The sequence below is a fragment of the Zea mays genome, chromosome 1 (genome assembly GCF_902167145.1).
Source record: "Zea mays cultivar B73 chromosome 1, Zm-B73-REFERENCE-NAM-5.0, whole genome shotgun sequence".
NCBI classification, from domain to species: Eukaryota; Viridiplantae; Streptophyta; class Magnoliopsida; order Poales; family Poaceae; genus Zea; species Zea mays.
The window spans coordinates 83,395,911-83,410,613 of record NC_050096.1 but is presented as its reverse complement, the minus strand read 5'-3'; the positions used below and the strand labels follow the sequence as shown (position 1 = coordinate 83,410,613).

At 49.7% G+C, this 14,703-nt stretch overlaps 2 protein-coding genes and 1 pseudogene across 3 annotated transcripts; 2 read left to right on the top strand and 1 right to left on the bottom strand.

Annotated features, from left to right (window-relative positions):
- LOC118473061 (uncharacterized) overlaps positions 1-996 on the top strand; it is a 98,204-nt pseudogene extending 97,208 nt beyond the window's left edge.
- LOC103637510 (uncharacterized) lies at positions 336-3,975 on the top strand. 2 transcript variants are annotated; one of them, XM_008659683.4, is made up of 7 exons: positions 336-1,218; positions 1,830-2,669; positions 2,766-3,011; positions 3,108-3,125; positions 3,210-3,350; positions 3,488-3,535; positions 3,625-3,975. In XM_008659683.4, exons 1-7 carry the CDS (start codon positions 1,185-1,187, stop codon positions 3,687-3,689), a joined length of 1,392 nt encoding a protein of 463 aa, XP_008657905.1. In that variant the 5' UTR covers positions 336-1,184; the 3' UTR covers positions 3,690-3,975. The 2 variants fall into 2 exon arrangements, with proteins under 2 accessions (XP_008657905.1, XP_008657911.1); XM_008659689.3 differs by having other exon boundaries at positions 485-1,218; positions 3,111-3,125.
- Positions 3,976-5,393: 1,418 nt separating this feature from the next.
- LOC100276728 (uncharacterized) lies at positions 5,394-8,071 on the bottom strand. The gene is made up of 4 exons (NM_001150446.2): positions 7,685-8,071; positions 7,299-7,560; positions 6,266-6,333; positions 5,394-5,970 (listed from the first exon to the last, which is right to left on the bottom strand). The coding sequence occupies exons 1-4, from the start codon at positions 7,817-7,819 to the stop codon at positions 5,698-5,700; spliced, it is 738 nt and encodes a 245-aa protein (NP_001143918.1). The 5' UTR covers positions 7,820-8,071; the 3' UTR covers positions 5,394-5,697.
- Between the last annotated feature and the right edge of the window lie 6,632 nt (positions 8,072-14,703).

The window sequence follows — 14,703 nt, the reverse complement described above, 5'->3', positions numbered from 1 at the left end:
CCACTAAAAGCAGGTACAGGGGTGCTTTCAGTTTTGCAATATGAGAAAGTCGGCTTTTAGAAAAAGCTGCTTCCTAGATCCAGCCCTTTGGTTGACTTTTGACTTTTAGGGGGCAAAAGCCAAAGCCAAAAGCCAAACCAAACACACCCTTAGATGTCTCTCTTTGTTCTCATACGTGAGATGAGACACGAGGTTTTCACAATTTCCTCTTGCGATGTTTGTATTTACAAAAGAACGTCCAGAGCCACAAATGAGTTCTAACCATTATCTTACAGGCCACTTAGCTACGTAATTGAACCCCAAACATACTCATACTACACTCTAACACAAAACTCAAAACATCTGACATACATTAAATTATGTGTTTATTTATCAAAAGGTTTAGAAAGAAAAATAAATAGAAAAGAAACGAACAATATGGGCTTTTTCTTTATTTAGTGGCCCATCTAAAAGCCATTAATTCAGGACAAACCTACGTTCCACCACACCCACACGTTTCTTTACCCTAGCCTTTTCACTGCTCCAGCGAAGGCACACAGTGACACAGCCCGACAGGCGACAGCCGCCGCCGTTTCTTCGTCTCCCATCTTCATCTTCCTCGCAGCGCAGGCGCTCCATCTTCCGCTCCCTCTCCGACTCGCGCTCGGCACGCAGGCGACGGCGGTGGCGGCGCTCAGGCTCGGGCTCTCAGCGACGGCGGGGCAGTCCCAGATTCGGCGGCGGCGTCAGCGGCTCCCCCTCTCTCCTTTCGCCAATCGCCTTGCGCCAATCGCCTTGCGCCTCCGGTCCTCCGCACACCGGCCGGCGACTCTACGTGCGCGCCTCCTGCTCCCCTCTTACTCCGGTGGACAGTCGACGGCGTCCGGCTCCGGCGGCTGCACTGCGCGCCGCGTGCGGCCGTCGGGCAGCAGGAGCCAGCAGCCGCTGCTCCACCAAGGCGGGCGCGCCGCTTTAGTACCGCTTATTCCCCAAACGAAGCGTGACCCGTCCGCTTAGCGCTGAAGCGTGCGCTTAGTGCCGCTATTTGGAATCCTGTTACCTTATATCTCTAGGTTATTTTTGTCCCCTTCCAAGTGCAGTGTTGCTCTCTTGTGATCCCCTGACTGAAGTTCTTAAACCTGTGATTGGACTGAGGACTTTACACATTGCCTCATGTATGCACATACATCTTCAGGCTAAAAGAAATGGACAGATCCAGTTCTGGTTCTTGTGGTCAGGGTGAGTAGTTTTTCCCTATTATGGTGTTTGGAGTTTACTCACAATGAATATATGAATTAAATTTGTGAGGTTCAAGTAGATAAGTTTAATTGTGTTAACAATACAATGTAGATTTCTGTTCGAATTTTTGATGCTGTCTTCGGTGATTCTTGTTGAATGCTAAACATGTGATTTAATTGTAACCTAGTGGTTAGCTGTATGTTGTTCTAGAGTCTTGTACTCACATTAATTTGGAATTGATTGATGTTCTGTTAATAATTGGGGTTGATTTTCACAATGACATAGTTAAACAAATTCTCTGTTTTCATGTTGCATTGGGAACTGGTTCAACACGGATATACATTTAGGAGGACAAGCTGGTTTGGCAAATTAACATAATAGTGATATTCCTTGTAACTCATACTCATCAAATATAGTCATGACTGGGTTGCTAGGCATTCTACTTGAATAACTCCTTGTAACGAAATAAGATGGAGTTTACTGTAGATTGATATGGAAATACTTGACATGCTACATGTTTTGTTTTGTTTCTACTGAAAGTGATGTGATTGAAGTGCATTCTTTGTTTGCTGTCTTTGATATGCTTTGCTGAATATAACATCACATTGCAGGTACAGTGCATCACTGGCTTGTGCTGATTGTGGTTTGGCTTTGTGGAAGCCAGCATGTTGTGTCTCAGAAATCGACACTTGAACCAAAAGATAAATTCCTTCTGTCTGATCCACCAATTGGCCTCTTTGATCCAATAGAGATTTCACCTTCTGTTCTTCCACACAATACTAACCCTGTTGAGCCACTGTCACCTATGTATCCAAATTACACATCCTATGATCCAGTCTTGACTGGAAAATGCCATGTAAATTTTTCTGCACTCTCTTATATCATGGAGAAGACAGCGTATGATTGCTCCATTCCGTTAGCACCACTAGTTGCTGATGTTATATGTTGCCCCCAAGTTAATAGCTTGATGAATATTTTCCAAGCTGCATATGGCAGTGGAAATGGTACCCTAGTTCTCAACCAGGCTTCAGCAAATGCTTGTTTCTCTGACATTATGAACATCCTTGCAAGCAAAGGGGCAAACACCAACATCCCTGAGTTATGTACTCTGAGGCCATCAAATCTTACTGATGTTTCTTGTCCTGTGAAGGATATTAGCTCTTTTGAGAAAATAGTCAACATCAGTAAACTCCAAGATGCATGCAGCAATGTTGACCCACTGAAAGAGTGTTGTAGGCCAGTTTGCCAACCTGCTATAGCAGAAGCAGCTATTCACATATCCTCTGGTGGGGCTAACATGTTCGGAAGTTCTAGCATGCCAGGGAGTGCTGTTGGGATTGATGTTGTTAGCGACTGTAAAGGGGTAGTTCATTCCTGGTTATCTATGAAGCTTTCATCAGAGGAAGCTAATAGTGCTTTCAGAGTATTATCTGGTTGCAAGGTGAACAAAGGTAAGTGATGTCATACTCTCTAGATGGCTAGTAATGTAAGTTTCATTGTTATCATGCACAAAACCAAGTGAATGATTCTTGTTCTAAATGATGTAGTTTGTCCACTGGAGTTTGATGAACCTTCTTCAGTCGTTAAGGCGTGTGGCAAGGCATCATCTTCAACGTTATCATGCTGCGCAGCATTGCACTCTTACATTGGAACTAGGCAAAAACAGATATTTGTCACAAACCTGCAAGCAATTAATTGTGCAACAATGTTTGGATCAATGTTACAGAAAGCTGGTGTGGTGGATGACATTTATGGGCTTTGCGACATTGATTTGAAAGATTTCAGCTTGCAAGGTATGCACTGAAGCACTATTTACTTATCTTAATATTTTATTCATCATGCAACCCCTTTATTAACTCTTCTTTTCTCCTGGCACCATGTAAATGAAGCAGATTTTGGACAGCAAGGTCAGCGTCAACGAATCAACTTTGTCTAGTTCGATCCATGCACTTCCATAGCTTGATGCTAATTTCCAATCTTCACTATTGTAGGCTGTCTACTTCGGAGCTTACCTACAGATATTGTGTTTGACAACGCTACAGGCATTAGCTTTACATGCGATTTGAGTGACAATATTGCAGCACCATGGCCATCCTCATCTTCTGTCCAATCATTGTCACTTTGTGCTCCAGGTAAGAGCAGGCATTCTAATTTGGGTCACAAAAACAATACACTACAATTTTCGAAATAACAACATGATTCTCACTATTTTTAACATGTTGAGTACTAGTTTTTGTCTAATCACATTGGCATCCTCTTTTGGATTCAGAAATGTCGCTGCCTGCTTTGCCTGTCTCGCCGAAATCAGAAAGCTCAGGTACTTAATTTACAATTTGCTTCTGAGATGTCATCTACTGTTTCCATCCTTAGCAAACTTAACATGCATATTTTTTTCTTCGCCCGTAGGTCCCTCCAGAACTGGGATCGGCGTTTTGTTGCTGCTTGTATTCCTCACTACCATCACTATCTGAGGAATACTTCCATCTAGTGAGCCAGAAGCTTCTTACCCCTGTTGCATTTTTTCCCCATCTGTGCAGGCCCGCGTGTAAATTGTCTGAATTACATTCTTGTAAATGAGCCTCCCCCTTGTGTCTCTTTTTGGTCCAGTGGATAGATCACAGTGCTGTTGTGTTAGAGATTACTGTTGTACCATTTTGTGTCTGAGCACTGGTTGAAAGTAAGCTAGATCTGGAGCTTCACCGCGGATGATGATCGAATGGCAATTAACAACCAGGCATGCTCTTTTGACTTGAAGTTCATAATCGAGGTTACCTGAGCCATCTGGTATCCTGAAATACGTATCGGATTACCAGCTACACTGTTGATGAACCACCACTAGAATGGCAGGTGGATTGTTACGGATTGGGATCCTCGGCAGTCGACTGCTCTCACTCGTCGGGGGACCCCACCTATCAGCCTCCTTGCAGTCGACTGAGTGACTAGTGAGGATCCGGATTCGTTGCCCCCACTTTCACTGGTCCAGCCATCTCGATCTCTTGCATGGCTGATATCACAACAACAATAAAGCAGAGAGATCTTTACCCAATTTGCAATAATCCTAAATAACACATCTTTAGTAGTGAAACTGTTTATTTTAAATTTTTTAGAACAGCTTCACGGATATCTATAAGCTTTACTAGTGAAGCTGTTTGCTTTAAAATAGCTTCACAAGTAGCTTTGCAGAAAAAGCTAAGCTATCACAGCTTAGCTTTACTAATTGAGCTATTTTACTTTACTAAAAAAGTTGTTTTTTTAAACAGCTTCATGAGTAGCTTTCTAGATGAGGTTAAGCTAGTGCAGCTTAGTAAAACAAAGCTATTTTACTTTATTAGTAAAGCTGATTTTTTTAAAACAGCTTCATGTAGCTTTCTAGATAAATTTGAGCTGTTACAGCTTAACTTTACTAGTGATGTTTTTTAACAGCTTTACGAGTAGCTTTCTGGACAAAGTAGAGTTATTTTGGATAAATTTTACCTGGTACAGCTTAACTTTACTAGTGATGTTTTTAACAGCTTTGCGAGTAGCTTTCTGGACAAAGTATAGTTATTTTGGAGAAACTTCGGCAAAATAATTTGACCAATAGCTTCGTACACATAGTGTTTGAATGCACTAGACCTAATAGTTAGTTGGCTAAAAATTACTAATAGAATTAACTAGCTAACAAATATCTAGCTAACTAGTAGCTAATTTAGTAAAATTAATTAATAGCATAACTATTAATTAGGCTGTTTGGTTGTCTCAACTAAGTGTATCAACTAACTATTAGTTCTAGTGTACTCAACACCCTATAGATGAGATAGGGAAGTAAAAAAGTGGGGAAATAAATGAGTCATGAAAAGCTATTTTTTTAGCTTTAGGACATGTTCGGCTGTTCCGGAATGCAACCAGGATTCATTCCAGTTTATCAATACTTATATTAATTCCTTTCCGTAGTAACCGAACAGGCTCTTATCCCTCTCACATTCTAGCTTCATTCCTTAGTGAGCGTATAAAAAAGAGCGTGCCTCTCCAAGTCTCCATACTAGCTTCACTCCTCTCCATTTCTTTGTGAGCATAGAAAAAAGAGATTCACCAATGAAGATGTTATGAAAAAAAAGGATACTTGGTGTAAAAAAACAGGTCATGAAACGTGAAGCTAATTTGAAGTTTGATAAAAAAAAGCTCATGAAACTGTTGGTAGCTTCACCTATGAAGCTGTTTCAAAACAATGTTTGGTTAAAAAAAACAGTCCATGAGAATGTGCTAAACAGAACCTTGAAAACAGATTAGCAGCTACGCATGACATCAGAGCGTTCAACTTCAACAATGCTGCAAAAAACTGATTCACGGACAAATGCAAAATAGCAGTTTTTGAACAAATCTCAGCAACTGTTACACTACTGATACAATTTAACAACAGGTTTCGAACAGATATTAGCTAATGTTACACAACAGATTGACAGATTCAATTCAATTGTTGGTTGATATGCTGGGAAGCAACTACAACTGTGTTGATTGCTCTGTTGAACTTTGATGTTGCAAAGGGGTTCCATCATCAGCGTCCTGAAAATGTGTGCGTGTCGATCCACTCGATGAAGGCTTTGCACCAGCTGAGACGATGTTCTTGAACCAAGCTCCCTGGAAACTAGGGCTGCCTCTGTTTTGATTGTTACCCGGAGACTCAGGTGAGGCTTGATTTTTGGAAGTCAGGCCTGCCATAAATCTGTATGCTACTCTACTGGCATTCACGATTTCTGTTTTAGCCTGCCTGAACTGCAATACATAAATTCACAAGGAAAACAATGACGATAAAACAGAAAGGTATAGATAAAACAGAAATCCCTATGCACATAATCGATATTTAAAGCTCCAAACCTAACACGTGCAAAAGAAAAATGCAAACACAAATATAAGGGATGTTTGCATTGGTGGGGAAAACAGAGGTCTAAAACATGAGTGATAGACTAGGAAAAATAATAAAAAAGCAAGGAGCAATCATAAATTTTATGCTAGGATTAAGCAAATTGGAGATAACACATTGTATCACAGCAACAAATTCTGAAATTACCTTAACTGCTGTGTTCTCAGCAACAACCACAGCAGTATCACCGGCATTGGCAAAGCGATTCACCCAACCTGCAAGGTTAGACAGAATAAAAGAGTAAGTTCATGGCATTTCAAACCTAAGAAACACAATCATGCTAGGCCTCTGGTGCTAGCAACATAGATAAAAATTCAATAATTCAACATTATGATCATGAATGTTGTTAGCCTTGAATAGGAGCAAAACAAAATCAGCTATCCACGTATCTGGACCTTGATATGTGGCTTTTGTTCAGTTTCGAACTTTGAACTCTAGACTACCCTATGTTGCTTGGCACTAAAAGGTTTTGTTGTTGTTGTATGATCAGAAATGTCAGGCAAAGACTTGACCTAGGAATCTAAACCTCCTCAAATTGTCACAAAAGTTGGCGCATTAGGACATGAATCATTAAGCACACATAAAAGAGCCTTGTCTCAAATGCAGACTAAACGGTTTAGCAGAGGTAATGTAATAATTGAGCTAATTACTGTTCTTGGGAGACATCCACCTAGCATGTAAGTTTCAAGGCAGCCATCAAAAAACTCATCAAGGGGCAACACCTGCAATGCGCTTGTGCTCAGTTCCACAATCACAAGGAAAACAATGAAACTGACTCTAAGAGCCTGCTAAACGTCTGTGTTGTACATGGTCTTATGCTCCAAAGTTGAGTCTTAAAGCTAGCAGCACTGAGTTTCATACATGAACCCCCTATTATCAAAGCTTCAAGTGTGATAATCACATAACACCAGTTAAATTGCTCAATACTTCAGCGGTAGCAAACACATGCTTCAGCAATGTTCAGTTTACACATTCGCTCATTCAGTTTGTTCATTCTTTTCCTAGCAAGAATGTAAATAGCCATGTAAATTGGAACCTGCAATCTTCCTACCAATTCGAGGACATAGTGCGTGTGTTTTCAACTCGAGAATTGTACATAATGCCACTATGAGATGCACCTTGCACAGGTTGTCGCCATTCAGAAAAAGAAAAACCATGGAATGCCCCTCCGTGGTCTTACCTGGGAGCTTGGGGACGCCGAGCCTCTCGCAGAGCACGTCGCAGAAATGGTTACAATTCCTGGAGAGGAGATCGTACGAGTGGCCAGGCCACTCGCGGCTGAGCTCCCGCAGGATCCGGTTAACGGCGGCGATGCCGCACTCGGTCTCCCCGAGGACGATGCGCTCCCGGTAGGTGTACATGGGGTTCTTGCCTATGGGGCAACTAAACACGCCGCTGCCGGACTCGCAGAACCCGAACGACCACTCGTCCTCGCCATAGACCTGCGTTGAGGGGTTCAAGAAATGGCGTGAGATTTAGGGATCTGGAGAAGCGGCACGCAAGCGTCGGTCCCTGGGATCTGAGCGATTGGCGAGGGAAGGGGGAGAGGGGAGCCAGGCCCACTACCTGGACGGCGCTGTGGAAGATGCCGCCGAGGCCGATGCGGTCCTTGAAGATGCGGTTGATCTGGAGGATGGTGTTGTTCGTCTTCTCGGAGTCACTGTTGGTCACGTCATACACGTGGAGCACCACCTCCTTCATTTCAGCCCCCACGGCCCGGCCTCCAGCGGCGGCGGCAGCGATTGCTGTGGCGGCGGCTACGGGGTTTGGGCGGGGACACGGCAAACAAGGGAGGGGATCCAAGCGTCGGCGGGCGGGTGGGTGGATGGGGGTGGAGGGGTGGTCGCTTGCAGTTGCAGGAGAGGAAAGGAGAGGAGACGGTAGTCCGTGGTCGTGGTGCGGTGTTGCCGTGTTGGGGGCTTGGGGCCTTGGGGGCAAATGGGCAATGGGGGTGGAGAAAGCGGTCGGGTTGATCTGCTCTTGCTGGACTCAATGACGACTGGGGCCGCTCAACGGGTTTCTTTGCTTGCACATATATTTAAAAAAAACAGTGCGTTGCTATAATTTTTGTCGCTCTCAAGTGCTAAACACCACCACATCTATAGCGATCTAGATTTGACCGAAGATACATAAAAGATAATAGTTAGTTTGGTTGTATGTTGCTGCGATTTATATATATCATATAAATTATATTTAAATAAATATTTAATAAAGCATGATTATATTTTTTTGCTTTTAAATTATTAGTATATATTTAAAAGCTTCTTGTGACACAAGCAGTTTCACAGTACAATGGTAGACAACAAATTTGGCGTGCATTTTTTTTAAATAGAGTGAAGGGGAGAGGTAGCGTTCGCCTGCGTGAGGGGAGGACACACAATTATTCTCATATTATAATAGTAGAGATCTACTACAAATTTAAATATAGAAGAAGATCAAGATATACAATACAAATAACATTACAAGTTAACCTTTTCATGGAAATAAAACAAACAAAGTTCTATGGAAGGGATAAAACGCATGCATAAGAGCTATCCAAGTCAGCTTACATTATCTTTTGGTAATAGCATGTCCATAAAAATTACTAAGACGCTTTAAATTTCTATGCCGCTTTGTTTCCTCGTGGTGTTGTATAGGGATGGCAACATCAACATTTTACATGCGTGACCACGAGTAAAAATCATAGAGTGTGGGTTTGATTCTCAATCTGGTTATGTGTCACACCCGGTTTTAGAAAGCAAACCGAATGCGAACCATGTACGTGTCAGGATCTGTCGGGTACCGTAATTAGGGGTACCCCCAACACTCCTAAACACGGCTGGTAACCACCATCAACACAAGCTGCAGAGACTGATGGGCGCAATTCAGGTCAAAGCTTCGTCTACTCAAGGGATGCAATCTCACCTCGCCCGAGCCCAGCCTCGGGCGATAACAGTAGTCCCAGGCGAATTCACGCCTCGCCCGAGGGCCTCCTCAAGCAACGGGCGCACCCTCGACTCGCCCGAAGCCCAGCTCGGGCAGACTTCGTTGTGAAGCAACCTAGGCCAAATCGCCTCACCAACCGACCGTATCGCAGACGCATTCAATGCGCGGATCGCCTGACACCTTATCCTGACACACGTGCCTCAGTCGGCAAGGTCGAAGTGACCGCAGTCACTTCGCCCTCCCACTGACCGACCTAACAGGAAGACAACGCCGCTCGCCCCTCTCCGACTGTTGTGCCACCCGCCAGGGTGAGGCTGACAACATCCAATATCAGCCTCAGGCGCAACAGGAAGCTCCGCCTCGCCCGACCCCAGGGCTTGTCCTCAACCTCGGCCTCAGAAGGAGGACTCCGCCTCGCCCGACCCCAAGGCTCGGCCTCAACCTCGGCCTCGGAAGGTGGTCTCCGCCTCGCCCGACCCCAGGGCTCGACCTCAACCTCGACCTCAGGAGGAATCACGTCCTCACCCGACCTCGGCCTCAGGAGGAGTCTCCGCCTCGCCCAACCTTGGGCTCGAACCGACCGCACCACAGGGGATACATCATTGCCCTACCCCTAGCTAGCTCAGGCTACGGGGGAACAAGACCGGCGTCCCATCCAGGCTCACCCCGGTAACAAGTAATGATGGCTCCCCTCGTGTGTCCATGACGACGGCGGTTCTCAGCCCCCTACGGAGGCAAGGAGACGTCAGCAAGGTCCCAGCAGCCCCGACACCTGTGCTTCTACAGGGCTCAAGCGCTCCTCCGACGGCTACGACACCGCATGCACAGGGCTCTAGCACCTCTCCGACAGCCACGTTGGCATGTACACAGGGTTCTGGCACCGCTCTGCCAGACACGTTAGCACATAGCTACTCCCCCATTGTACACCTGGACCTTCTCCTTGCATCTATAAAAGGAAGGTCCAGAGCCCTCATGCGAGAGGGTCGTCGCGCGGGAGGACGAGCTGACGAACCGGCCCACACACACTCTCTCTCCCTCGCGAACACTTGTAACCCCTACTGCAAGTGCATCCCCCTGGCGCAGGATAACACGAGCCGCGGTTTTCCCCCCTCTATGTTCCATCTCGCGCCAACCCATCTGGGCTGGGGCATGCAGCGACAATTTTACTCGTCGCTCCAGGGACCCCCCGGGGTCGAAACGTCGACAGTTGGCGCGCCAGGTAGAGGCCTGCTGCGTGTTGATGAACAACTTCCCGTTGAGTTCCAGATGGGTAGTCTCCAGCAACCTCTTCAGCCCGGGACGCTGCTCCGCTTTGGGAGCCTCAAGTTCATATCCCTTGACGGCAGCTACGACATGGTACTCCTCCCCCCGCAGCGCGACAGCGACAACGACGGCCGTCAGCTTGCCCGGCGGCGGCGAACTCGACGATGTCTTCCCCCCGTGGCAGAAGAGCAGCATCCGGGTTTGTCCCGCCGCCTTCCTCGCCGCAGGAGGAGGAGGCGGGGCAACCGTGGCCAGGCAGGAGGCGGCACCTCGTCGGCTGTCGAGCGAGTCGACGACGCCGGCACCCCAGCGGGGGACATGTCGGGCGTTGTCCTCACGCCTGAGACGACGACGAGCGTCGTTTCCCCGCAACATGCCAGACCCAAGCGGACAGATGACACCAGCACTCTCGCGGAGGACTTGCTGGGCGTTAGTCTCGTGCCTGAGATAACGGTGCAGTCCATCCCCGACGCGACTTCATCACCGTCCATCAATCGAGAGGTACCGTCCGTTTTCCACCCTGTGCCTTTTAGATTCAGCTTCGATCCACCAAGCGACCCCGCTTCGGTGAGCGCTTTCATAAAGGCATATCCTAACCTTCCGGGGTACCATATGTGGTCAACCTGGGACCGACTGACGGCCGTCTCGACCTACGGCCCCCCGGGTTCCGAGGAAGAAGACGAGCCCGACTCTGGTTGGGACTTCTTCGGGCTCGGTAATCCCAGTGCCATGCGAGACTTCATGACCGCATGTGACTACTGCCTCTCCGATTGCTCCGATGATGGCCACAGCCTTGACGACGAGGGTTGTGGCCCAAGTCACGAATGTTTCCACGTCGATCTAGGGGGTCACAACGAAGGCAACCACCTTGGTATGCCAAAGGATGACGATCCTCCTAGGCCAGCGCCTCACGTTGACATCCTGCGGGAGCTAGCTGTGGTCCCAGTCCCTGCGGGGGTCAGAACACACAGCTCGAGCAAATCCGCGAGATGCAGGCCAAGCTCGACGAGGAAGCAGGACAACTTGTACAGCTCCGGCAAAACATCAAGCAGGAGTGGGCAGGCCGAGCACTAGCCGGAGAAACGCGTCATCAGGCCCAGGACGTCCAGCGCCGTATCACTGATGATGCCAGGGCAAGACTGCCCCCGGCTTCCAGTGGGGTCGGCCAGAACCTGGCTGCAGCGGTAATTCTACTCCGAGCGATGCCGGAGCCATCCACCACCGAGGGGCGGCGTATCCAGGGAGAACTCAAGAATCTCCTGGAGGATGCCGCGGTCCGACGGGCCAAGAGCTCTGCCTCCCGAAGGTAAGGGTACCCCCCGGAGCATCGCGCAGCGACTTCCCGATTCATGCGGGAAGCCTCGGTCCACACCGGGCGCACACGGGACGCGACGCCTGCAGCCCCAGGTCGCCTCGGCAACGAGCACCACCGCCGCGACCGTCGAGCCCGCCTCGATGAGAAGGTGCGCCGAGGCTACCACCCCAGGCGTGGGGGACGTCGACAATGGGGAGGATCGGAGCCCCTCGCCCGAACCACCCGGTCCGCAAGCCTTCAGCCGGGCCATACGACGGGCGTCGTTCCCGACCCGGATCCGAGCCCCAACTACCATCACCAAGTACTCGGGGGAAACAAGGCCGGAACTGTGACTTGCGGACTACCGGCTGGCCTGCTAGCTAGGTGGAACGGACGATGACAACCTCATCATCCGCAACCTCCCCCTGTTCCTCTCCGACGCCGCCCGAGCCTGGCTGGAGCATCTGCCTCCTGCACAGATCTCCAACTGGGACGATCTGGTCAAAGCCTTCGCTGGAAACTTCCAGGGCACGTACGTGCGCCCTGGGAACTCCTGGGATCTCCGAAGCTGCCGCCAGCAGCTAGGGGAATCCCTGCGGGAGTACATCCGGCGATTTTCGAAGCAGCGCACCGAGCTGCCTAACATCACCGACTCGGATGTCATCGGGGCGTTCCTCGCCGGCACCACCTGCCGCGACCTGGTGAGCAAACTGGGTCGCAAGACTCCCACCAGGGCGAGCGAGTTGATGGACATCGCCACCAAGTTCGCCTCTGGTCAGGAGGCGGTCGAGGCCATCTTTCGGAAGGACAAGCAGCCTTAGGGACGCCAGCAGGAAGACGTCCCCGAGGCGTCCGCCCAGCGTGGCACGAAGAAGAAGGCGAAAAAGAAGTCGCAAGCAAAACGCGACGCCGCCGACGCAGATCTTGTCGCTGCCGCCGAGCACAGGAACCTTCGAAAGCCTCTCGGAGGGGCCAACCTGTTCGACAAGATGCTCAAGGAGTCGTGCCCCTACCACCAGGGTCCCGTCAAGCACACCCTTGAGGAATGCGTCATGCTTCGGCGCTACTTCCATAAGACTGGGCCCCCGGCGGAAGGTGGCAAAGGCCAAGACAACGACAAGAAGGAGGGCGACAAGGCAGAGGAGTTCCTCGAGGTCCACGGCTGTTTCATGATCTACGGTGGGCGAGTGGCGAACGCCTTAGCTCGGCACCGCAAGCAGGAGCGCAGGGAGGTCTGCTCGGTAGAGGTGGCGGCGCCAGTCTACCTAGACTGGTCCGACAAGCCCATCACCTTCGACCAAGGCGACCACCCCGACTGCGTGCCGAGCCCAGGAAAGTACCCGCTCGTCGTCGACCCCGTCGTCGGCAACACCAGGCTCACCAAGGTCCTCATGGACAGGGGCAGCAGCCTCAACATCATCTACGCCGAGACCCTTGGGCTCTTGGAAATCGATATGTCCACGATCTGGGCCGGTGCGGCGCCCTTTCACGGGATCATCCCCAGGAAGCACGTCCTACCCCTTGGACAACTCGATCTGCCCGTCTGCTTCGGAACTCCCTCCAACTTCCGCAGAGAAACCCTCACGTTCGAGGTGGTTGGGTTCCGAGGAACCTACCACGCGGTGCTGGGGAGACCGTGCTACGCCAAGTTCATGTCTGTCCCCAACTACACCTACCTCAAGCTCAAGATGTCGGGCCCCAACGGGGTCATCACCGTCGAATCCACGTACCGACACGCGTATGAATGCGACATGGAGTGCGTGGAGTACGCTGAGGCCCTCATCGAATCCGAGGCCCTCATCGCCGACCTGGAGTGCCTCTCCAAGGAGGTGCCTGATGCAAAGCGCCACGCCGGCAACTTCGAGCCAGCAAAGGCGGTTAAGTCCGTCCCTCTCGACCCCAGCAACGAATCCTGCAAGCAAGTCCGGATCGGCTCCGAGCTCGACCCCAAATAGGAAGCAGTGCTCGTCGACTTTCTCTGCGCGAACGCCGAGGTGTTTGCGTGGAGTCCCTTGGACATGCCAGGCATACCGAGGGATGTCGCTGAGCACTTACTGGATATCTGAGCCGGTGCCCAACCCGTGAAGCAGCCTCTGCGTCGTTTCGACGAAGAAAAGCGTAGAGCCATAGGCGAGGAGATCCACAAGCTGATGGCTGCAAGGTTCATCAAAGAGGTATTCCATCCTGAATGGTTAGCCAACCCTGTGCTTGTGAAAAAGAAAGGTGGGAAATGGAGTATGTGTGTAGACTACACTGGTCTAAACAAAGCATGTCCGAAGGTTCCCTACCCTCTGCCTCGCATCGATCAAATCGTGGACTCCACTGCTGGGTGCGAAACCCTGTCATTCCTCGACGCCTACTCAGGGTATCACCAAATTAAGATGAAAGAGTCCGACAAGCTCGCGACTTCTTTCATCACACCTTTTGGCATGTACTGCTATACTACCATGCCATTTGGTTTGAGGAATGCAGGCACAACATACCAAAGGTGCATGAACCACGTGTTCGGAGAGCTTATCGGCCGAACGGTCGAGGCTTACGTCGATGACATCGTAGTCAAGACGAGGAAAGCCTCCGACCTCCTCTCTGACCTTGAAACGATGTTCAAGTGTCTGAGAGCGAAGGGCGTGAAACTCAATCTCGAGAAGTGTGTCTTCGGAGTCCCCCGAGGCATGCTCCTGGGGTTCATCGTCTCCGAGCGGGGCATCGAGGCCAACCCGGAGAAAATCGCGGCCGTCACCAACATGGGGCCTATCAAAGGCTTGAAAGGAGTACAAAGGGTCATGGGATGCCTTGCGGCTCTGAGCCGCTTCATCTCGCGCCTCGGCGAAAGAGGCCTACCCTTGTATCGCCTCTTAAGGAAGACCGAGCGCTTCTCTTGGACCCCCGAGGTCGAGGAAGCCCTCAGCAACTTAAAGGCACTCCTTACAAGTGCGCCCATCTTGGTGCCCCCCGCTGCAGGAGAAGCCCTCTTGATCTACGTGGCCGCAACCACTCAGGTGGTCAGCACCGCGATCGTAGTCGAGAGACAAGAAGAAGAAGGGCATGCACTGCTCATCCAGAGGCCGGTTTACTTCATCAGTGAAGTGCTATCCGAGACCAA

Excerpts from the sequence above, each read along its gene's own strand:
- LOC103637510 (XM_008659683.4), top strand. The coding sequence starts at position 1,185 with ATGGACAGATCCAGTTCTGGTTCTTGTGGTCAGG. Across the intron at positions 3,351-3,487 it reads ATTGTCACTTTGTGCTCCAG|AAATGTCGCTGCCTGCTTTG; the intron begins GTAAGAGCAGGC and ends TTTTGGATTCAG. Across the intron at positions 3,536-3,624 it reads GCCGAAATCAGAAAGCTCAG|GTCCCTCCAGAACTGGGATC; the intron begins GTACTTAATTTA and ends CTTCGCCCGTAG.
- LOC100276728 (NM_001150446.2), bottom strand. The coding sequence starts at position 7,819 with ATGAAGGAGGTGGTGCTCCACGTGTATGACGTGACCAACAGTGACTCC. Across the intron at positions 6,334-7,298 it reads CGGCGTCCCCAAGCTCCCAG|GTTGGGTGAATCGCTTTGCC; the intron begins GTAAGACCACGG and ends CTAACCTTGCAG. Across the intron at positions 5,971-6,265 it reads CTGAGAACACAGCAGTTAAG|TTCAGGCAGGCTAAAACAGA; the intron begins GTAATTTCAGAA and ends TATGTATTGCAG.